The sequence below is a fragment of the Crotalus tigris genome, unplaced genomic scaffold (assembly GCF_016545835.1).
Source record: "Crotalus tigris isolate CLP2741 ecotype Arizona unplaced genomic scaffold, ASM1654583v1 scf7180000021153.787222678:297777, whole genome shotgun sequence".
NCBI classification, from domain to species: Eukaryota; Metazoa; Chordata; class Lepidosauria; order Squamata; family Viperidae; genus Crotalus; species Crotalus tigris.
The window spans coordinates 132,376-156,118 of NW_024098370.1; the positions used below are offsets into that span (position 1 = coordinate 132,376).

A 23,743-nucleotide genomic window follows, 5' to 3' on the forward strand; every position below is an offset into this window, starting at 1 on the left:
TGGGCTTTGTGTTCTTAAGGAGTGTTTGGCAATTTCTATTTGGCTGATGTCTCCTGTTAGCTTCTATTGCTCTGCTATTGTTAGCTGTAAGTTTTGCTGCAAGGGATTTTGAAGTATTTTTCTCCTGAATGGATTTTGCCTGTAGCATTCCTTTACTTACAAATGGAGCCAATTGGGGAGGCTGTCTTAGCCAGCAGCCATACTTATTACATTTTTTTTTCTTCCTTAAGTGCCCACTGGGCTCCTTAACTTTCCTTTCTAGCCAGTAGCTAATTCTTAAAGGGGAATGTGCCTTTTTAAGCTAGTTCCCTCAATGGCTTTTCTGTCTCTGGAGGCTTTTCCTTGTTCAATGAATATATGAAAGAAGGGAAACGGGGGGGGGGGTCAAATTCTTCCTTCAGAAGGAGATGGGAATGAGAAAGAGGGAGGCAGGGAAGGAGGGAGGGAGGGAAGGAAGTTCCGCCTTACAACTTGGCCACCAGCAGCCCTGCCAATGGCTTTGCTTGTCAAGAGGTTGCAGAAGGGGATCACATGACCCTGGGACACTGTGACCATCATAAATATGAATCCATTGCCAAGCATCCAAATATAAATCACATGACCCTGGATCTGCTGCAATGGCCATAAGTGTGAAAAATGGTCATGTCATTTCAGTGCAATTGCAACTTTGAACAGGGTTTTCTTTTTTTGGTCATCAAGTGTTTGACACCTTGCTAGGTGGTACTCAAATATTGCCATATCCTAAAAGTGGTACAGTCAGTGAAAAGGTTGAAAAGCCCTGGCTTACAGCATTAAAACATTAAAATCCTAACAGATAAATATTTGTATAGCAATCAAAATGGAATTCCCAGTCAAGATAAAATTATAGTTAAAAGATGGGGAGGAACAGGAGGTGTGAGGGGGGAGGGGGGATTGCCTCTGAATTCAACAACTACCTCCAGTGTGAGGCTTCCCATTAGGACCCCCTGATTTTGACCCAAATTTCACCTAATATGTGCTTGAACCTTTGTTTTTTCCTGCCTAGGTGTAAGACTTTGCTTTTGTCCACACTGAAACTCATTTCGTTGGATAGGATCCCTTGTTCAAGTCTGTCCAGATCTTTTTGGTCCTGAGTTTGTCTTCTGGGGTGTTGGCTGCTTCTGCCAGTTTGGTGTCCTCTGTGAATTTGATGAGTTCCCCTTCAATTCCCTCCTTTGAGTCAGTGATGAAGATGTTGAAGAGTTTATTAGGCCTCAGACGGAGCCTTGTGATTCCCCACTGCTCCCTTCCCTCCATGCGGATGTGGCGCCTTTGAGGGCTACTCTCTGAGTAAGGCTTGTCAGCCAGCTGCAGATCCATCTGGGGGTGATGTTGTCTAGTCCACAGGAAGAAGGTTGGGGTCTCCTCTGTCGGATGCCTGGCTGAGGTCCAAGGATGCTCCGTCTACAGGAAAGGAGCCCTAATGGGGAGCAGCCATTTTCTCCCCATAATTGCTGGAATCCTCTTGAGGAAGAGCTTCTTCCCCCCCTCCCCCGAAGACTGACAGACCCCGAGTCCCCCTTTCGGAGCAGGAGGGACGGAGGAGCTTTTGGGGGATCTCAGGGTCTCCCTTGTGCTGAGGAGAATCCTTCCTGGGGGGCCTTTGGGGAGATTCAAAGGGAGACCCCCACAGACCATCCTCTCCCTGCCATTTCCCCTGGGGAAGGAGGTGGGGAGGGGTCCCACCCTCCTACCTGGGATGGGGGGGCAGGGAGGGGTCTAGGACAACTCAGCCAACTCAACGTGGCACAAAAGTTACACAATATGGAAGAAATGGAGAAAGAGAATCAGGAAAGGAAGGAGGCCGAGGGAGGAGAAAAATGAAATGTGAAGGACAAAAATTTAAAAAATATTTTAGAAATTATTTTAAATAATTGAATAAAATTGTTGAACTGTCCTGCAGTGAGTTGCCCCATTCTGGACAGGGAGGGGGGAAAGGATCTGGGGGGGGGTCTTGGGGAAAGGGAAGGTGGGGACAGTTGTTGGCTGAGGAGATCAGGCAGATCCCAGGATCACAGAAGAGATCCCTCTTGATCTCCTCCTTCAGCAAATGGCTCAACTCTTGGGTGGATTAATGGGGGGGGCTGAGTGAGCCCCCCCCAGAGGGTCCTTCTTAGATCCACTCCAGATCAGAGAACTTTTGCTAACAACGTTTCTCTCCTTTGAGGGATTCCCTGATGAACAGCTCATTATATAAAGTTTAAGAACGTGTAATTTTTAAAGGTTTGGTTATTTGTAATTTAGTCCTGGGATCTGGTCAGGATTTTTTTATGAACAGTTAATTATCCTCCTAGGTTTGCAGGGAAGAATTTAGGAGTAAAAATGAATTCCAGACTGAATATGCGGAGAACAAAATCTGTGTTGGTTCCCCTTAAATATTCCATAATTTCCGGAAGGAGCAGATGCATCTCCCCATAAAATGCCTTTTTCTCTTGGGATCTGGCGGTTTTTCTCTTGTGGAAGAAAGATCTTATTTAATTCTTTGGTAGCGTATTATTTTTGGAGACCCTGGCAACACAAATGGCAACAACTGCAGATGAAACACTTGTTTTGCACTATGAAACCTTTTCGGCTGATAGAAATAAATAAGGTTTTTTAATATAAACAAATAAAACTAGACCAACAAACGTAGGCAATTTGCCAGGAATCTGGAAGAGGGAACTAAACAATACGAGGCTTCAGGGCTGAATGATGCCCAAAATTCAGTTTTAATGTTTGTGGGGTTTTCTTTTTAATCTTTGCCCCCAAATGAGGAACCTTCCCAGATATGAAGAGGGAAGCGATTCGGCTGCAGGTGAAGCTGAGTCTGTGACCAAAAAGGGGGCTTCAGGGGGGGCTTTTCTCCCGGACCCCCAACATTGGATGAACAAATGACTCTGAATAAAGAATAAAAAGAACTGAAAGAGGGACAGGGCACAGCAGACGAAAGAGACTTCCTTGATTCCCTTTTCCAGACCTTTGGAAGTTCACTTTTTATCCTAAAATCCCAACGGCCCCAGAGGTGAAGGGAGCCCCTCCCCCACTCCTCGCCTTCCGGAAAGGGGTGAAAAAGGGGCTCTGGGGCTTTGCTTGGGGGGGGGAAGGAGGAGGCAGCTGTGGGGGCGGTCAGCCTCCTGAAGCCCCCCCTTTTAAGGAACGTTATCACTGGATTTTAATCATTCCTGCCTTTTTTTTTAATTGAAAATTTTTGCAGTTTTAGAATAAAATAATCCCCCTCTCCCACCCCCCCTCCCACCCATCATCCTCCCCCCTTCTTCCCAGAGCTGAATACAGGGTTAATAAAAACTAATAAAAAAAACCTTACAACTTAAATAAACATCAAACAATTATAAATACATTCAAAAAAACAACAAAATTTTAAATACTTTAACTCCAATATCTAAAAACAAAACAAAACAATAGTTCTAATCATTACCTTAAACATAAATTATTCAAAAGCTAGATAATACTTTTTAATCTCATATTTGTGCTGTATAAAATTCACCCATCTTTTCCACACCAAAAAATATTTCTCGTGATTGATCTTTCAAATAAGCCGAAATTTTTGCCATTTCAGATAAATAAGAAATTTTAAGAAACCATTCCTCTAAAGTAGGCAAAAACTCCTTCTTCCAGTATTGCCCTATCAGCAGCCTTGCCACTGAAATTAAATTCAACATTAAGATAATATCTTTATCATCACAATCAACAATAATACCTAACAAAAATAATTGTGGTATAAATTTTATCCTTCTATTAAAATTTTTTTGAATATTCCACCAAATCTTAATCCAAAAAGCCTTTATATTTTTACATGACCACCAAATATGATAATACGTTGCATCCAAACAACCACATCTCCAACATTTAGGCTGCAGATTTGGATACATACGAGACATCTTCTGTGGATCAAGGTGCCACCTATAAAACATTTTGTAAAAATTTTCTCGTAAATTTTGAGCTTGTGTAAATTTAACATTCCTCAGCCAAATTATCTCCCATGTATCTAATAAGATCGGCTCTTCAAAATTTTGAGCCCATTTAACCATACAATCTTTAGCTAATTCTGTTTCTGAATCCAATTCCACTAAAACACCATAAATTCTTTTTATATGAGTTCGACTTTGGTCTTTAATTTGTTTCAACAAAATCACATCCTCCCTAATCAAACCCACTTTTTGATCTATCCTCCACCTTTCTAATAATTGTCTGTACTGAAACCAAGAATAATTAATATTTTCTTGTAATAATTCATCCATAGATTTTAATTGCCAATTTTTCCCATCCCAATTAAGTAATTGTTTATAAGAAATGCTATCCATCTTCACTCCTTTTCTTATTCCTTCTATCGCATGCCCTGGAATTGCCCACAATGGAATTCTAGAATCTATTCTATAATATTTCTTCCAAACTCACAATAAAGAAATTCTTAAAATATGAGACTTAAAGACCCTATCCACCTTTTTATTATATATTAAATAGGCATGCCATCCATATAATAAATCCCATCCCTCCAAAAGGAGTATATTTACATTTGTTAAATTAATCTAATCACTAATCAATGTTGAAACCACCGCATCATAATACAGTTTCAAATTCGGTACTTGAGTCCACCTCTCTCTCGAACATCTTATATAATTTTAAGCTTTACTCTTGGTTTTTTCCCCGCCCAAATAAATTTATTAATACCTTTCTGCCATTCTTCTAAATTTGCCTCTTTCTTTAAAATAGGTATCATTTGAAACAAAAAAAAAGAAACTTTGGTAGAACATTCATTTTGACCGCAGCAATTCTCCCCAACAAAGATAGTTGCAATTTTTTCCAATCATTCAAATCTTTCTGTATTTTAAACCACAATTTTTCATAATTAATTTTATACAATTTTGCATTAGAAGCAGATAAAAATACCCCCAAATATTTAACCTTTTTTACGACTTCAAAACCTGTCAACCTAACCAAAGTATCCTTATCCAAATTAGTCATATTTTTTGGTAATATTTTAGTTTTATTATTATTAACTTTAAAACCAGAGACTTGTCCGAATTGATTTATCAATTGTAACAACTCCACTACAGAATGAGTTGGTTGAACCAAAGTGACAACCAAATCATCTGCAAAAGCCCTTAATTTGTAATCAATTTTATTAATCTCTATTCCCTTTATTTTGGGTGATTCACGAATTTTTATCAACAAAATTTCCAACGTTAAAACAAACAACAAAGGAGACAGTGGACAACCCTGTCTAGTCCCCTTTTCAATTTGAAATACCTCAGATAAACCTCCATTAACTATAAGTTGTGCTGATTGTCTTTGATAAATACCCCGAAAAGCCTGTAAAATTTTATCTCCAAAATTCATTTCTTCAACCAATCTTAACATAAATTGCCAATTTAATTGATCAAAGGCTTTCTCAACATCTAAAAAAATCAATCCTGCAGAAATCTGATTATTTTTGTCCAATTATTCTATTAAATTAATAATTTGTCTAACATTATTCTTCATATATCTTCCAGTTATAAAACCTGTTTGATCCATATGTATCACTTGATTCAATACGATCATAAGTCTGTTAGCTAAAATTTTTGAAAAATTTTTGTAATCTACATTCAAAAGAGATATAGGTCTATAATTTTTTGGCAAAGTAAGATCTTGATCCTCTTTTGGAATCAAGGATATAAAAGCCCTACCCCAAGACGGGGGAGTCTCTAACCCCTGTAATATATTATTAAAAAATTCCTTTAGAGGTTCTATCATCTCATCAATCAAAACTTTATAATAAATTGATGTCAATCCATCAGTGCCAGGTGCTTTGCCTGCTTTTAGTTGCTTAATTGCTGTAATAACTTCCTCTGAAGTAATAAATCCATTAATCTCTTGTCTCTGATCATCTGTTAACTTAGGAAAAGGAGCATCTTGTAAGTATTTGTCTATATCTGAGCTCGGTACCTTCTTACCCATGTATAGTTTTGTATAATAATCTAAAAAAGATTTTTTAATCAGTTCTTTCTGAAAAACCACTTTACCATTGTAATTTATTTTATCTATAATTCTCAACTTCTGTTTCTTCCTTAATTGATAGGCCAGCCATCTCCCTGGTTTATTAGCATTGCAAAATGCATTATGTTTCATATAAAGTAAATTAGTTGCAGCCTGATCAGCCATTAGCATATTGAACTGTGTTTTAAGCAAATGTATAGATGTCTTTACATTCTTATCTAAGGGATTCAAAATTAGAGCTTTTTCTTTTAGTTTAATCTCCTCTTCCAATTCCTTACGCTTTTGCATCCGTTTTTGCCTATAAACCTTATTCATTTGAATCAAAACCCCATGCATATAAGCCTTGCTGGCATCCCAAACCATTGCCATTGAAGTTCCCTTATACATATTTAAAATAAAATATTCCTTTAAATACTCTTTAAGTTTCTGAACATTCATCTCTTGTCTAAATAAATTTTCATTCAACCTCCAAGATCTTCTCTCCTCTTTTTCCACGGCCAGCTCCATCCATACCGGACTATGATCTGTCAATGTCCTCGGGAAGATCTTTACATTTTTTACCCCAAAATATAAATCTGTTGTAATAAAAAAAAAGTCAATTCTTGAAAACGATTGGTGTCTATCAGAAAAAAAGGTAAAGTCTCTCTCTTCCATATTACATTCCCGCCAAAAATCTCTCAATTCCCAATCCTGTTTCAGATCAAAAAAAGCTTTAGGTAATTTAGCTTGTTTAAAAGAAGTAGAAGATCCTTTCTTATCTCTTTGTGTATCCAACACTCCATTCCAATCCCCCATCAATATAACAGATCTATAGTCCAATGAAATCAATTTTTGATGTAAAAACCTATAAAATTGTTCTTGTTGTTGGTTAGGAGCATACAAACCCACTATGAGTATGTTCTTACCATACATTCCCACTTCAATTATAACATATCTCCCTTGGGGATCAGAGTCTATTAATAAAGCTGATAAATTTTGCTTAACATAAATGACCACGCCCCCTTTTTTCCCAGAAGCAAAGGATACAAAATGAGAACCCAATCGAGCATTAAACAAATATTTTTGGTCTTTAGAGATGATATGGGTTTCCTGCAAACAAACAATATCATTATTATGTTGCTTTAATAATGAAATATTTTTTTCCTTTTCTGTGGAGAATTAAGGCCATTAACATTCCAGGTCAGGAGCTTTGCCATCTTCTTCATCCATTAGCCTAGAGAAGACTGCTTGGAGATCAACCATTGAAGATTGGACCAACAAAGATCTCTTAGGTCTTGCTCCTCCCACAGGCTCTGAAACGAATTCTTTGGAATTTCTTTACTTTCCTTCTTCTGTTGCTCCTTTTCTTTGCGTTTATGTGCTGCTCGAGTCATTCTCTGTTCCTTCATCTCAGATTGCTGTAACCATTCAGCCTGAATTTTTCCAGCTTTCATTGATACAGCTTCTTCAGCCAACTGCTCTCCCTCCTTCCCTTCCAAAGCTTTAAACATTATAGGTGGTGATGAGCGCGCTCCCAGGACCGAAATATAAAACTCTCTTGCTTTAGAAACAGTATTGAGTCTGTAACGTGTCCCCGCGTGACTCACCACAATTCCAATCGGAATATCCCATCTAAATGGCATTTGCCTCTTTTTAAGTTCATCTGATAGGAAAGCAAATTCCTTTCTTCTTCTTAAAATTTTAAATGGAATCTCCTTTAAAATTATCACATCCTGTGCAGCAATCTGAAATCTCTTATTGTAAAAAGCTTGTATAATTTCATTGCGCAGAGATCTTTTTCCAAAATAAATCACCACATCTCTTGGCAAATTTCTCTGCTTTGCAACCCAAGAATTGACTCTGAATATTTTTTCAATTTCTTCTAGTATTTCCTCTTTTTCTCTATTCAGAATCACTGCAATATCATTTGCCACCATCTCTCTCAAATCCTGTTGCATATTTTCCCTCAAACCTCTGATTCTTAAGGCAAACTCCATCTCTCTGTACTGAGACATAACAATCTCATCTTGTGAAGTTTCCACCGTTTTTTCCACCCCTTCAAATCTTTCCTCCAATAAATCCACTTTGTCTGCTACTTCTTCAACATGAGAATCCAACTTTTCAACAAGAGAAGCAAGTCCTTTTAAAGCCAATACTATATCTTGCCTCAAAATGTTATTTCTCTCTACTAAAAGCTCCTTCACTTCTCCTCTAATTTGGCATACAACATTTCCCATAACATCTTGGAGATCTTTTACTGTAAGTGGTGGTACAGGCAGAGAAGGTGGTGGTGATCTAGATTTAGCTTGTTGCACTGGTAATATTGCCGGAGAAGAAGCCACCTTAGGCACTGCAGAAATCACTTGACGCTTTGAAGCCATTTTAAAAAGTTTTCCTCCTTCCTCTTGAGAAAGAAAAAATCCAAAATAACCCCCCAAAAATAACAAAATAACCAAAAAAGGGGGAAATACCTCACCCAAAGTCCCCTTTAAAAGAAAAAAAAGAAATCCAAAATCATTGTAACAGGAAAAAAGAATAAAAAAGTAATAAAGTATCAAAAGCCCGTTCAACTTCCTCACATACACTCAGAAAAAAAAAACATCTCAACGCCATTTTACTTTTCCTTTCAGCAAAGAGAAAAGAAAAGAAAAAAAGAGAAAAAATAGTCCTTTAGAGTTAAAGTCCAAGTAAAACCCCAAAAATCCACTGATCAGCTCTATCCGCTTTTTAAACAACTCACCAGATTACTTTGATCGCGGAGGTGGGAACGGCGTCTTGCTTTGTCCCGAACAACAAGGGACAAAGGCATCTGAGAAGCGGAGAGACCCTGAACTCCGTGGGAGCACTCCTTACACCCCCCCCCAAAAAAACCTTGGGGGTTTCAGAGGCTCTATCACTATTCAGGGTAAAAAACTCCCCCCTTTTCTTTAGCCCAGGAAAGAGGTTTTAAACTGCGGAACAGCTGTTGTCGGCTGTTCTCAGCGGTTTTAACGCTGTCTCAGACAGACGGCAAAAAAATCGCCGCCATCGGCAACGCTGCACCACCGGAAGCAATCATTCCTGCCTTTTAAATCTTAAATTCTATAGATTATTTTGGTGGTTTTATATTTTATGTGTATACCAAGAAACATCCTTCTGTTAGAGAGAGAGACGTTTTAAAAGTTGATAAGTAAATCAATAAATATTATTTAATAAAAATATTATATTGAAATATTATATAGCATATAATATAGATTATTACTGAAATATAGTCATATACTGGGCAAAAGAGAGACCTTGCCGGATTCCTCCCCCCCCTGAAAAATATAATATTTGGTATTATTTTTTGGAAAGAAGTTTTTTGGACCTTGGGAAGAGAAGGAAGATCATGGAACTGATGGGAAGGAGAGGAATCTATTTCTTCCCTTTGGCATGTTTCATTGTCATCCTTGCTGAATTTCAAACTTTTTAACGGTCATTTATTTTTTCACCTTATTTTTTATACACTTTTATTTAGGGGTGATGTTATATCCTACTACCCCATCCAGATCCCCGCTTTGAGGGAGATGAAGGGATTAGGAGTATCAATAAATATCAATAAATACCAATGAGTAAATGTCGTAGATCAGAGGGCACAGAATACATCAGGGGCAAATCTTTATCCGGGAGAGTCCTAAGAAATGAAATGAAAAGGGGGGGTCCCTGCATTTCCCCCCCATGGAATTCCCCCTCCGCCACTCACCTCTCCGGCCAATCACAAAACCATTCTGGAGAATAATATTTGGGTGGATTTTCTGGAGGGATCAAAGGAATCCCAGATTCCAGACAGGAAGAGAGTTTGGAGGAAAGGAAGATTTTGTAAATCTGAGAGTGTGGAATAAATAAGGACTAAACGTTTGTCCAGGAGGATCCTAATAAATTAAATAAAAAGTGGTGCTGGCATCCCTCTCCCAGAGAAGCCCCCCCCCTCACCTCTCCGGCCAATCAGACGCTCCTCTCTCTTGGTCACCTCGTAGTTGTACACCCCGTAGTTGTGCCGGCAGAAGCGATCCACGGAGGTCTTCTCGTAGTGCATGACGGCCTTATTGCTGTTCCACTTGTCCACATCGGGCTGCACCAACAGAGTGACGGCCATGAATTTCCCAAGGTCGCTGTCGTAGTAGTCGATCTCCTGCCGGTCGTAGATGTACCTGTCCAGGAACCACACCCGCTGCGTCCCGTTGAAGAAATGGCACTCGGACTTCCACTGGAGCAGGAAATGGGCTGGGGGGGGGATGGAGCAGAAAGAAGAAAGCCCTCAGGAGGGACTCCAGGGCCTATCATTCCCAGCGGCTACTAGAGGAGGGGCGGAGCGACGGGAAGGCAGAGCAATGGGAGACCTGCTGTGAGGGACTGCCGGAAGGCGCCCCTTGGAGAAGTGATGGGGAACCGTCGGTCCCAGCCAGATTCCCCCTTGGTGGGGGTCTGGAGGGGGAGGAAAATGAGGGAGGGGGAAAGAGGGACCCCCTCCATCTCCCGAGGGTGTGAAAAGGCAGACAGAAGTTCAACTGGTCCAGGCCTCCGTCCGTCTGCAGGGAACGCTGCATTCCCCCCCCCCAAAGCGGCAGAAAATATGGGAGGAGGAAAGAGACCCCTCCTCTGGGTTGGAGGGGAAATAATATCCAAGCTTCTCTCTCCCTCTCTCTTTTGGGAGCAGAAGGGAAGGGGGGGTCACAATAAGGATACCCACACCCATGCTCCTGGGCTCTCCCTGCCCTTCAAGCCCCACCTTCCCTTTCCCCCCGCCCCCCATCTTCAGCCTCACAAGTTGCCTTTGTGTGCTTTTCAAGGCCTCTTTTCTGTCCCCCTCCCCCCTGCAGCCCCCCAAGACCACCTCAAAGGGAGGGGCTCCAGCCCCCTTCACTAAAGGGGGCGTTTGGAGGAGCAACTCAGACCCCCCCATATCCCTCCCAATAGAGGCGGAGAAGGCGAAGGAGGGAAAGATTTTCAGTCTTGGGGGGTTGCAGCTTTAGAGGGGTGTCTGGGGGGTTGTGGACTTCCTTTTTCGCCCCCTCCCATGAATCTGAACCACAGTCCCCCTTTCTCTATGTGCCTGCAGGGGTGGACTAGATGCCCCTTTAAGCTCCCTTAAGGCCCCCCATGGGGAGTCCAGGCTGGGTCTGTGGAGACTTCGGAAGGGCCGAGGGGAGCCGGGGGTCTCTCTGGAGAGTCCCCCTCCCCCTGGTCTCACTTGGCCCAAAGGGGCTTCTCCAAAAGGCAGCTGGACTTTCCTGGGTTTTCCCTTGAAGACGTTTTGCTTCTCCTCCCAGAAGCTTCTTAAGTTCTGACTGAATGGTGGAGGGTGGAAGGACGGATGTTCCTTGTGGTCATTTGGTCATTTTGAAAGCCGGTCCCTGGTTCTCTGAGGGGCCTTGAGGACCCCCAGGGGTTTATCTGGGCCCTCAGGGTTCCCTGAATTGGGGGGCAAAGGGGTGGGGAGCCTTCCTGGGGCTGCTGAAAGGACCCCGTTGTAGGCAGGAGATGGGGGAGTCCTTTCCCTCCCCCCACTCTGTTGAGGGGGGGCTGCTCAAGTTTGACCTAGATGGCTTGGGGGTCTGGGGATCTTAGGGAGAAGAGAACCCCCAGATTCCCAAGTTACCCCCAAATTTTCTTTCCCATCAACTTCACCCCTATTGGCTGCCTTTACGTGATTTGGGGATTAAGCCCTCTTTCCTGTCACCCTGAACCCTCCAAGACCATCTCAAAGGGAGGGTCTCCAGCCCCCCTCACCAAAAAATTGTTTTGAGTAGCCAATTTAGGGGAGCAATTCAGCCCCCCCCCAATATCCTTCTCCCTCAGTTCCCCCCTCCCCTCCAGGTCCCGATTCAGCAATGGGGGAATATGGGGTGGGTGGTTCTGGGTCTCCTCCCCAAATTCAGAGTCTCCCCCAAGAAGGAATCCAGCTCAACTCTCCCCTCCCCTTAAAAAAATGGAGATTCAGAAGAAAAACTGAGGTTGCAAAACACTTTTGACAAAAAAACCCCCTCTTTTTCTTATACTCTTTGCTGGCCTTTGTGGATTCAACTCTGAAAAATGCCTCAGTTTCCCTCTTTCGCTTTCGCTTTCTGTCTTCTTCCTCTTTCAGTGCAAGAAATTTTGGGGCTCAGACGCTAATTTGGGGTTCACAAGGTCCCCCTCCCACCCAGCCGGGGGGGCGGAGAGGGGGTCCAGCTGCCTCTTATCCCATCTCGGCTGCCTTCTCACGACCCTCGCCCACCTCGGCCATAATTACGGAACGGGGGCTCCCTCTTCGTCCTGCGGGGAAAATGCAGCGAGGGAGGGAGACCACGCGGAGATCGAGGCACCTGCAGTGTCCCGCCTCTCTTGCCTTCGACCTCTTTCCCTACTTCAGGGGTCCCAGCCCCTTTCTCCCCCTTCCCCAGGGGCTTTGACGGCCCCTCCCAGCCCTTCTGCTCCCCCTCCTTACCGGGGGTCTCCTTCCCCACTTCGCTTCCGGGGATCCGGGCCAGCGCCTCCACCAGCAGCAGCAGCATCAGGGGGAGCCCAGCGGAGCCCATGGACGCCGCCCCACCAGCGCCCCCAGAGAGAGGGGAGAGAGACGCGGAGGCCCCTAGTCCCAGAGGCGGAATCGGGGGGGGGGTCTGGATTGGGGGGGGGAAGAGGCGTTTCCCTCGAACTTCGGAACTGGGAGGGCCCAGGAGAGCGGAGGGACCAATGGGGTTTTTCCCTTCTGAAGCGTCATCTGTCTCCGGGCAGAGCCTCCCTTGACTTCGCCCGATGGAGGAGATAGTTCGGCGCAGAGAGAGAAGCGGAGAAAGTTCCGGGGGGGAGGGTCTTTTCAGTCTGGGGGGGGCTGCAGCTTGTGGGGGGGGGTATTTCATGACCCCTCCGCAGGGGAGTGTGCACTTCCTTTGGGGCCCCGCCCCCCATGATTCTCAACCAGCCTCCCTTTCTTGGGTCTGGCCAGTCAAAAGAAAAGAAGAAACAGGGGCGACATGAGAGCAGAATTCCAGAATTTGAGGGGCTGCCCCAAGGAAGAGGGGGGGGTCACGTTACTCTCCAAAGCACCAGAGGGAAGGAAAAAGAAACAACGGTTGGAAACTGATCAAAGAGAGAAGCAACCTGGAATGAAGGAGGAAATTCCTAACAGGGAGGACAATTAACCCATGGAACAACCTGCCTCCAGAAATCGTGGGCGCTCCATCACTGGAGACTTTTAAGAAGAGCCTCGACCACGAGACAGTCACTTGTCTGAGATGGTACGATGGGTTCTCCTGCTTGAGGAGGGGGCTGGACTGGAAGACCTCCTAGGTCCCTTCCAGCTTCTATTCCATTCCATTCCGTTCCGTTCCGTTCCGTTCCGTTCCGTTCCATTCCATTCCATTCCATTCCATTCCATTCCATTCCATTCCATTCTATTCTATTCTATTCTATTCTATTCTATTCTATTCTATTCTACTCTACTCTACTCTACTCTACTCTACATTCCAATATCTATTCTATTCTACTCTACTCTACTCTACTCTACTCTACTCTATTCCATTCCATTCTATTTTCTTTGTGCCCCTGGACTGGAGGGGTGGACTAGATGCCCTTTTAGTTCCCAAAGGGCCTAGGGGGAACCCAGGCTGGAGCTGCCAAGCTTGAGGCTCTCTTCTGGGGGGACCAAATATGGAAGCAGGAAGCTCCCAGCAGCTGCATTGGATGACAAGAAGGGAGGGGCAGTCCCACACCCATCCGGGATTTGGGGGTCACACACAAACCCCACAAACCAAAGGCAAGCTGCAGAAAACCCTCAGCTAAACCAGGAAGTAGGGAATCTGCAGGGATCCTTCCTGGTCCAGCTGGGTCCTCCCACCAGCCCCCCCCTCTTCCCGGGGGGCATTTCCCCTTTCCCAAAGCCTGTCCCCACCCCCTTTCTGCTCCTTCCCCACAAGCATCGGGGGTCCCTCCCAACCTCCCCCCTGCCCTCCCCCTCCTTACCGGGGGGGGGGGTTCCTTGCCCCCCTCCCTTCCAGGGATCCAGGTCAGCGCCCCCACCAGGAACCGCAGGGGGAGCCCAGCCAAGCCCACGGATGCTCCCAGCCCCAGAGGCGGAATCGGTGGGCCTGGATTGGGAGGGGGGCATTTTTTCTCTCAGTCAGTCTTGGGAACGCCCAGAGATCCGAAAGGACCAATGGGAATTCTCCCTTCTGAAGCGTCATCGGTCTCCGGGCAGAGTCTCTCTCGACTTCACCCGATGGAAGAGGCTGTCCGGCGCAGAGCGAGAAGCGGAGAAAGGGGGGGGGAAGTATTTGGGGGGGGGCTTTTATGGGGAGAGAAATCAGCCCTGAAAGAAAAAAAAAGAAAAGAAATATGCATATCCATGGACAGGATGTATAAGAGGATCTGAGCAGATTTTCTTCCTTCTCAATATTATTTTAAGAAGGATGGAAGGATGCAGCGTATATTAAATAAAATAAATTTATAACACCTAATTATAATCTGGAATATTAATAGACATTCTGTGGACTTCAGTAATCCTAGCACCGTAATGAATAGGATGACAGGCTTAACCATTAAAGTCTGAAAATCTCCCCCCCCCCCCCAAACTCTCCCAAAACAGACATTCTGTTTCTTTTGTTTCCTTCCATCCAGAGAAAACCTTTTTTCTCGTCTTCTCCGGAGATTCGTGTTCGGGGGAGTTCCGCAAAGGCGGGTCGGGCAGAGCCTCCATTCCCGGCTCTGCTCCGAAGGGCTTTGGGGGTCCAGAGGGGGCCCGGATCCTTCCCGGGGACGGGGGGGCTGGAGGGCTCAGACTCCCCCTGGCCCAGCACCAGCCTCGGCAGGCCAGAGCCGGGTCCCCCCCGCAGCCGAAGGAGGGCAGAGTCCGAATCTGCCCCCCCCCAATTGCGACACAGCCGGTCGCCCAAAGTCTGTCCCGGATCCAGGCAGCCTCTGGGGGGGAGGGAGGGGCCCCCATCGCTCGCCTGACCCGGGCAGAACCTCTGGGCGCCTTTCCTGCTCCCCCCCCCCAAATATTGTGGTTTTCTCCGAGTTCTCACACACACACACACACACACACACACACACACACACAGCAACTCCTTTCCACAACCCCCGAAGAGGCGCCTGAGCCCCGCTTCTCCCCCCCCGCCCCCGGCCTGAAGCGCTGGGCTCCCCCGAAGCGGAACCGAGGAACCGGCCCTGATCCAGCCGGCAACAAGCCCGGATTCTTCCCCAAACCAAAGTCATATCAGGTCTGTTTCTTTGGAAGACTTTAAATGTGAAAATATTCAATTGAATCGCTGGATCAGGAAAGGGTAGAATGGTCCAGAACAAAGCCTGTCAGTTGAGCGAGGGCGGGCTCACGCGTGAGGCGATCTGTGCTCTGATTGGTTCCTGCGGGTGTAAAGAGGGAGTTTCCCTGTTTTCCCGCCTTTTTCTTCTGTGGGCTCTGTCGGCTCTTTTGTGATTTACTTCACGATTTACCTCAGGATGTAGTGATATGCCTGATTATCCTATCTGCTGTAAAAATAGAGGTTAAATACATTTATTGGTGTAAAACTACAAATTTAGGTCAGTGTCTCCCACTTCATTTGGACAGCTGCCGCTCAATTCCTCAACTTTAAATCTTTTTAATTGTGCCTTCCAGTCCTGGATTTCATTCCATTAAGTTTTCAGGAATTGCAACAATGACACACCTGCCTTTGGGTTTCAAGTTCACCCTGTTTATTCCTTGGTGTAGGAGCATCTGAGTCCCTTTTGACAGACCCCGTGTTTGGTTTCCACATCCCCTCTTTTGTGTCCAAGTTCTTTTTTGCCCAAAGTTTCAAAAATCTGCTGTATCCACAGCAAGGAAATCTTTTGTTTTTAAAGGAACAATTAATGAATGTTAAAGGAACATCTATCAGTTGAGGAGAAACTCTCAGGGCAGGAGGGGAGGGGCTCACCCCACTGCACAACAGTTGTGTATACATAGCCAGCCACACAAAGAGGGTCCCAGATCCAGGGAGCGCCTGATCAGAGCAGAACTCCTGTCCTCTTTTCATGTTTCCCCAGCAAGAGTTTGATTTCCTCTGAGTTCCTCCTGCAACCCCAGCCCTCCACACACACCTCCACACACAAACACCACAGAGGAACTTTGTTTGTTTACACAACCCACAACAGCTGGAGAAGTGCTGGAGTTTCGCTCCCCCCCCGCCCCCGGCCTGAAGCGCTGGGCTCCCCCGAAGCGGAACCGAGGAACTGGCCCTGATCCAGCAGGCAACAAGCCCGGATTCTTCCCCGGGGCAGCTCCGGGACTGTCCGGCTCTGCCCCGTGGCTGAGTCTCCGGGTGGGGCGGCCCCCTCGGTCCTCTGCACTCCCCCCCCCGGAAGAGGCTGAGGGGCCCCTCCCGACCCCCCAAGAGACCCCGGACAGCCCACGGAAGAAACCGAGAGAGGGTTGGGGAAACGTCCCCCAAAGGACCCAAAGGCTCCGATTCTCCCCCTCCACACGTTACGGGGAGACTGGGCTCTGGGGGTAGGGAGAAAGGGGGGGCTTTTCCTGATGTCGGGAAAGAGGGAAGGAGAGAGAGGAAAAGGAGGAGAAGCAGGGAGGGGGAGGGGCTCTGTTGCAGTGGGGGGAGGGGGATGCTGAGGGAGGACCTGGAGGAGTGGGGGGAGGGTCTCCCCAGAGAAAGTCTGTCCATGGGGGGGTTAAACGTTGACACCAACTTGACAGCAGGTAACCATCATTAGCCTATCCGGTTAAAGGAGATCTCTGGTCTTTTCCCCACCAGTGAAAGCGCTGGGGATGGTGAGGACTAAACCACGGTTCATTTCACGGCTGTTCAAAGTTACAAGGGCACTGAAAAAACTGACTCTTCTTTTAAAACTTTTTTATTGTTTTTAATGTTTTTTTAATAATGTCATGCATATACCTGTGTTTAGCTTTGTGTATCCAACCCAGTCACTTGTTGTGAGATGGGTGGTTATATAAATTTGGTAGATAGATGATATAGTTAGAGAGAGAAGGGGGGGAGAGAGATGATAGATAGAAGATAGAGAAAAAAGAAGAGATAGATGATAGATAGATAGATAGATAGATAGATAGATAGATAGATAGATAGATAGATAGATAAGATAAGAGAGAGAGAGAGATCGACAAAGAAATGATAAAAATGAGAGGGAGAGAGTGGGAGGGAGGGAAAGAGGGAGGGAAGGAAAGATAGAGAGAGATGGGGAGAGAGAGGGGAGAGAGAGAGAGAGAGAGAGAGAGAGAGAGAGAGAGAGAGAGAAATGACATTCTCAGTTCTTCTGAAGTGTAGCTCATCCCCTGCCAGAAGCTCCTCATGTGGGTCATGTAGACCAGTGTTTCCCAAAATTGACAATTTTAAGGCATGTGGACTTCAACTCCCAGAATTCCACAGCCAGCAATGCTGGCTGTGGAATTCTGGGAGTTGAAGTCCACATGCCTTAAAATTGTCAAGTTTGGGAAACACTGATGTAGACCATAGTCCAAGAATCCAAAGTTCTCTCGACAGAACCATCCTCTGGATGACTTCCGGAGGGGGCAAGGTTCAGTGGGAGAGCTATCTAGGGGCATCTAGGGGTGCTGGGGAGAAGGGAGGGGTCTTCCACTCAGAGTTGCCCCCTTGATCTTTCCTCTCTCCCGCAGAGCTGCTCTCCCTCCCTCCCCCCTGATGCCAAATGTCTCCTACACCAGGAATGGCTTCGGCTGGACTTTCTGCTCTGGCCCCAAGAGGCCCTGGGGAAGACACCCTTCCCAACACCCCCTGCCCAGGAGCCCTCAGTCCAGGGGGATGGACATCAGGGCAACCTTCCCAAAGATCAAGGACATTGGCCACAGGACAACTCAGGGCCTTTTCTGAGGGGGGGTCTCAGATGAGCTCCTGTTGGGGGCCACACGTGAGACTCGCACAGGACTCCCTCTGTTGGGGACCATCGGATCAGGACGGGGTCCTCCACCCAGGACATGAAGCAGGAGGACCCTCCAACTGTGCAGGAGAGGCTGCTCTAGGGGTCTCCTCTACCCAGAGGGAGGGGGCTTCGGATCCGAAGGCAGGAAGGGCTGTGGGGTGGCAGTGGCGATAGGTGGGCAGTCCTGGAAAAGGCCTCTGGGGTCTCAGGTGGAGGGAGGGAGGCGTTGGGTGCCAAAATGGGGCAGGACCCTCCAGCTGTGAAGGAGAGAAATGGCACAAATGGCTGGGTGAGTGTAGGGGGAGTCTCAGGTGTCCCCCAATGGCTCCCCACAAGTGCTTGAAGGGGACCACGCCTCCTGGCATCCTGGTTCTCAAAAGTAGGGTTGAGGAGAAGCAGAGAAAGGGGGCCCCCAAGAAGGAAGGGAGTCCTGCCCCTTCCCCTCCCTGGATCTGCCCACCCTCCTCCCAAACCAGTTTTGACTTCGGACCTGAAGTAGCTGGGATGGTTGATCCAGAGGCAGGGGAGGTGTCAATCTGGGGAAGGGGAGAAGGGAGGACCCTCCTGCGGGGAAGAGAGAGGAAAGAGGAGGAGGAAGAGAAAGAAAGGAAGAAGGAATTCCAGGATTTTTCCTACAAAGTTTATTTTTTTACAGCAAAGCAAAGGGAAGGGATTCAGATGAAGAGTAATGAAGATGAAGCTGCTGTGGATTTAAAGACGGGACAGATTTGGGTGTCTGGACTGACAGGCAGGTCCAGAGTCCCAGGGATCAGTCTAGATGGTCTCCACCGCTCCCTCACAAGAAAGAGGGGCCTTCAAAGGAAAGCCAGAGGGGTCTCAGCAGGAGAGGCTCCAGGCTGCCATTCTCCTCCTCCCCCCAATCTAAAATCTTGACCCTCCATTTTTCAGAGGTTGCAAAAGAGAGACAGAAATTCATCAGCTAATGGAAAAAAGCCCCTTCCTTTCCCACAAGGAAGCAGGAAGGAGGGCAGATTTAATTCATGAGTGCTGTAGAAAAAAAGAGATGGGGAGAAAGTTAGAAAATAAAGTGAAGCCAGTGTAAGTAGCTTATTATTCCTCTCTTTCAGCCACCCCCCCCCCAAACAGTCCCACATTGCAGGGGGGTGGTTGATGAGTAGGAACAAAGTGAGGGAGTGTCCCCCCCTCTTTTTCAAAGAGGAAAAGGATGAAAAGGATCAGCAATTCATCTCTCGGGACTAATGGAATTTCCCCCAATTGACTTAATTGGGGAGTTAATCAAGAGAGGAGCCCCCCCCCAGACGTTTCATATTAACAAAGAAGATGGGGAGTGGTAGCAAAGCTGGTGTCGCTTTGCCAGAAATTGTGTGAAATGTCACAAGGAGACTTCCCTTCTCTTTTGCAATTTCCCAAAACTTAGAAACATCCTGGGCCAGATTTTAATGTTTATGTGTGTGTGTTTGTTTTTGATTGCACTGTTTTCAGGTCTCTGTAATGAAAAGCTGCCCAAAATTTCAAAAATTTGTGTTATCCACAGCTAGGAGGTTTTGTTCAGGCACTTTTTTTTTTTTTTAAAGAAACATTTAACGAATGTTAAAGAAACATCTATAACTTGGGGATAAACTCACCTGCAGGAGGCTGGATGGGAATTGCTGGAATGAGAAAAAGACCAAATCAGAACCCTTCATGGGCTGGAGGACTTGGGGGGGGGCTCCCCATCGAGAGCCCATAATAGGTTGCACGATGCTCACTTATACAGTACACTCTCAGAGAACAGAATTTCCCAAGCAAATTTCCAAGGGGGCCTCCTTGCCATCTTCTAAACTTGCTGAGAGGCCTCCCCTGGATGGTCCCCTCCCCACAATCTCTCATCCAGCCGCCCAGACTCACCATTCTTGCTCTTCAGGTAGAGGGAGAGCCCCATGGCAAAGAAGATCATCCCAATCACGGCTGCCACGACCCCGGTCCAGAGTTTGCTCCTGGCAGAATTGGAGGAACGGGGCTCTGGGGAAGGAGAAGGAGCCTCTCCTGAATAGGAGGATCAGGGCCAGCTTCCCCCACCCAAGAGGGTCCATCCCAGCTCCCCCCACAGGGAGGGTCTCTGCCCCCTTCTCAGGGCAGGATGTGGTCCCCAGACCAGGAGGGGAGGGAGGGGGGCTCACCCCACTGGACGGTGATGGGGGCCTCCAGGCTGGCATGCTCCACCTGGCAGGTGTAGACGTCCCCCCGCTGGGGCTGGGTCTCCAGCATCACCTGGAGCTGGTAGGTCCAGTCTCCGTTCTGGAGCTCCTCCCCGAAGGCCACACCCTCCTCCTCCAGCCGCCTGTTCTTCAGCCACCGGACCTCGATCTCCACGGGGTAGAAGCCCCTCGCGATGCAGAGGAGGATGGTGTTGGGGGAAGCGGGATCCAGCTTGGTGGGGGAGATGGAGACGGTGGGCTTGGCTGGAGGGGAGGAGGTATATGAAGGAGACACAGGAGGGGTCAGAACAGGAAACCAAGTGGGTTAGTTGAGGCCAAGAGCCCTTTTCAGTCCTGAAAATATTATTTGTTTTAAGTCATTTCCAAAGCAAATTGCAGCAAGAAATTAAACGGGATCCTGAAAGATGGAAAAACCTAAATTGTTCCCAGTGGGAATCAGTTTCCATCATCAAATTGCACAAGTCCAACAGGAATAAATACTGGAAACACCCCAGGATGGAAGGAATTTCCTGCCAGATTTGGGGGAAAAGAAAAGAGACCCAGAAGATGGGGAAGACACACACAGCATGTTTTGGAGAATTGCAGGGATCCCATTCAAAAGAAAACCACATTTTTTAAAAAAATAGGTAGAATACCGGAACATTTATTTATTTATTAAATTTGTTTGCCACCATCTCATGATAAAATGACTCTAGGCAGCTGACAGCAGGGCTTTTCAAGTGGTAGTACGTGTACCACCTGTGGTACATGAGCACAAGGCAGATGGTATGCTGTCCTGCCCAGCCAAGTGTAGTGGGGGAGGGAACAAGCCACGCAAGCAAGGACTTACTGTGAGAGAGTCCTCTGGAGCTGCAGAGTGGCTGGGGCGAGGCAAAGGCCCCAGGCTCATTTCAGGTTCACCCCCTCCCCCATGAGAAAGGAGGAAAAGGGCACGGAGACAGGAGAGGCTATAAAAGGAGGCAGTTTGGGCCAGGAAAAGGAGAGAGAGAAAAAGAAGCAGCCTTGGGAGGAGGTGGAGTCAGCTCTAGCTGCACGGAATGAAAAGAAGAAGGAGAAAGGGGAAGAGGAGAGGAGATCAAGCAGTCTGGCCACTAGATCTACAGTTTCTGTGGCAGCCATCTTTGCTGGCAGCAACCAAGAGGAAAGGAACGTAGGGAGGAGGGGCTGCCCTCCATGAGGAATGAAGAAAGGCAGCAATGAACAAAGGCAGCACCCGCTGGAGGTGAGGCAAGGAGGGAGATGGAGAGTGGAAGGATTCTTTTGTGCTTTTGTGACTTTGAAGTTCTGGGATTTGTGCAATGAGGGCTTTGTGTTCTTAAGGAGTGTTTGGCAATTTCTATTTGGCTGATGGCTGATGTCTCCCGTTAGCTTCTACTGCTCTGCTATTGTTAGGTGTAAGTTTTGCTGCAAGGGATTTTGAAGTATTTTTCTCCTGAATGTATTTTGCCTGTAGCATTCCTTTACTTAGGAATGGAGCCATTTGGGGAGGCTGCCTTAGCCAGCAGTAGTACTACATTTTTTTTTCTTCCTTAAGTGCCGACTGCACTCCTTAACTTTCCTTTCTAGCCAGTAACTAATTCTTAAAGGGGAATGAGCCTTTTTAAGCTAGTTCCCTCAATGGCTTGTCTTTTCTGTCTCTGGAGGCTTTTCCTTGTTCAATGAATCTATGGAAGAAGGGAAATAGGGGGGCGGTCAAATTCTTCCTTCAGAAGGAGATGGGAATGAGAAATAGGGAGGCAAGGAAGGAGGGAGAGAGGGAAGGAAGTCCCGCCTTCGCACTTGGCCACCTGCCAATGACTTTGCTTGTCAAAAGATTGCAGAAGGGGATCACATGACCCTGAGACACTGTGAACATCATAAATATGAATCCGTTGCCAAGCATCCAAATATAAATCACATGACCCTGGGCATGCTGCAATGGTCATAAGTGTGAAAAATGGCCATAAGTCATTTTAGAGGAATTGCAACTTTGAACAGGTTTTTTTTTGGTCATCAAGTGTTTGACACCTTGCTAAGTAGTACTCGAATATTGCCATATATTGTAAAAGTGGTACAGTCAGTGAAAAGGTTGAAAAGCCCTGGCTTACAGCATTAGAACATTAATGTCCTAACAGATAAATATTTCTATAACAATCAAAATGGAATTCCCAATCAAGATAAAATTATAGTTAAAAGATGGGGAGGAACAGGAGGTGTGAGGGGGGAGGGGGGATTGCCTCTGAATTCAACAACTACCTCCAGTGTGAGGCTCCCCATGAGGACCCCCTGATTTTGAGCCAGACTTCGCCTAATCTGTACTTGAACCTTTGGTTTTTTCTGCCCAGGTTCCCCCCCCCCAACCTCTCCCTGCAGCTTCCGGCCTCCCTCCCAGCCCCATTTCCCCTGGGGAGGGAGGTGGGGAGGGGTCCTACCCTCCTACCTGGGTGGGGGGCAGGGAGGGGTCTAGGACAACTCAGCCAACTCAACGCAGCACAAAAGTTACACAATATGGAAGAAAAGGAGAAAGAGAATCAGGAAAGGAAGGAGGCTGAGGGAGGAGGAAAATGAAATGTGAAGGACAAAAATTTAAAAAAAAATTAAAAATTATTTTAAATAATTGAACAAAATCGTTGAATTGTCCTGCAGTGAATTGCCCCATTCCGGACAGGGAGGGGGGAAAGGATCTGGGGGGGATCTTGAGGAAAGGGAAGGTGGGGGCAGCTGGTGACTGAGGAGATCAGGCAGATCCCAGGATCACAGAAGAGCCTTAGAAGGGATCCCTCTTGATCTCCTCCTTCAGCAAATGGCACAACTGTTGGGTGGATTAATGGGCGGGGCTGAGTGAGCCCCCCCAAGAGGGTCCTTCTTAGATCCACTCCAGATCAGAGAACTTTTGCTAACAACGTTTCTCTCCTTTGAGGGATTCCCTGATGAACAGCTCATTATATAAAGTTTAAGAACGTGTAATTTTTAAAGGTTTGGTTATTTGTAATTTAGTCCTGGGATCTGGTCGGGATTTTTTTTATGAACAGTTAATTATCCTCCTAGGTTTGCAGGGAAGAATTTAGGAGAAAAAATGAATTCCAGACTGAATATGCAGAGAACAAAATCTCTGTCGGTTCTCCTTAAATATTCCATAATTTCCGGAAGGAGCAGATGCCCAGCTTCACCTGGTAAAATGCCTTTTTCTCTTGGGATCTGGCGCTTTTTCTCTTGTGGAAGAAAGACCTTAGTTAATTCTTTGGTAGCGTTTTATTTTTGGAGACCCTGGGCTCACAATGGGAATATTAAATTGATCCAATTTTTGAGTAATGATGCTTTAAAGACTTTGGATTCTACCAAAGGAATATAATTTCCCTGTAAAGGCCAAATGGCAACAACTGCAGATAAAACTCTTGTTTTGCACAATGAAACCTTATCAGTTGATAGAAATAAATAAGGCTTTTTATATATACAAAGAAATAAAATTAGAAAAACAAAGGTAGGCGATTTGTAAGGAATCTGGATGAGAGAATTCAACTATCCATGATTCCATGGCGCCATGTCAGGGCTGAATTAAGGTGGGATGTGTTTCTTATGACCCCAAATCCAATTTTTATCTTGGTGGGTGTTCTGGGACTCCCTCCCCCAATTCAGAAACCTTCCCAGGTGTGAAGAGGGAAGCGATTTGGCTGCAGGTGAAGCCGAGTCTGTGGCCAAAAAGGGAGTTTCCAGGGGGACTTTTTTCC

At 46.3% G+C, this 23,743-nt stretch overlaps 1 protein-coding gene and 1 pseudogene across 2 annotated transcripts in view; both read right to left on the reverse strand.

The window, feature by feature from the left end:
* The window catches only part of LOC120320056, a 164,849-nt pseudogene that overhangs the window by 63,944 nt on the left and 77,162 nt on the right, over nucleotides 1–23,743 (reverse strand).
* LOC120320055 (H-2 class II histocompatibility antigen, E-S beta chain-like) overlaps nucleotides 1–23,743 on the reverse strand; it is a 31,951-nt gene that overhangs the window by 3,868 nt on the left and 4,340 nt on the right. Inside the window, exons 3-6 of one of the 2 annotated variants that reach the window (XM_039369478.1) lie at nucleotides 19,998–20,279; nucleotides 19,726–19,839; nucleotides 19,464–19,487; nucleotides 18,481–18,864 (exon numbers count right to left, since the gene is read on the reverse strand). In XM_039369478.1, the coding sequence (XP_039225412.1) occupies nucleotides 18,851–18,864; nucleotides 19,464–19,487; nucleotides 19,726–19,839; nucleotides 19,998–20,279 (434 nt within the window). In that variant the 3' untranslated portion in view covers nucleotides 18,481–18,850. Of the gene's footprint in view, nucleotides 1–18,480; nucleotides 18,865–19,463; nucleotides 19,488–19,725; nucleotides 19,840–19,997; nucleotides 20,280–23,743 lie in introns of those variants that run through there. The other variant, XM_039369479.1, reaches the window with a different exon arrangement.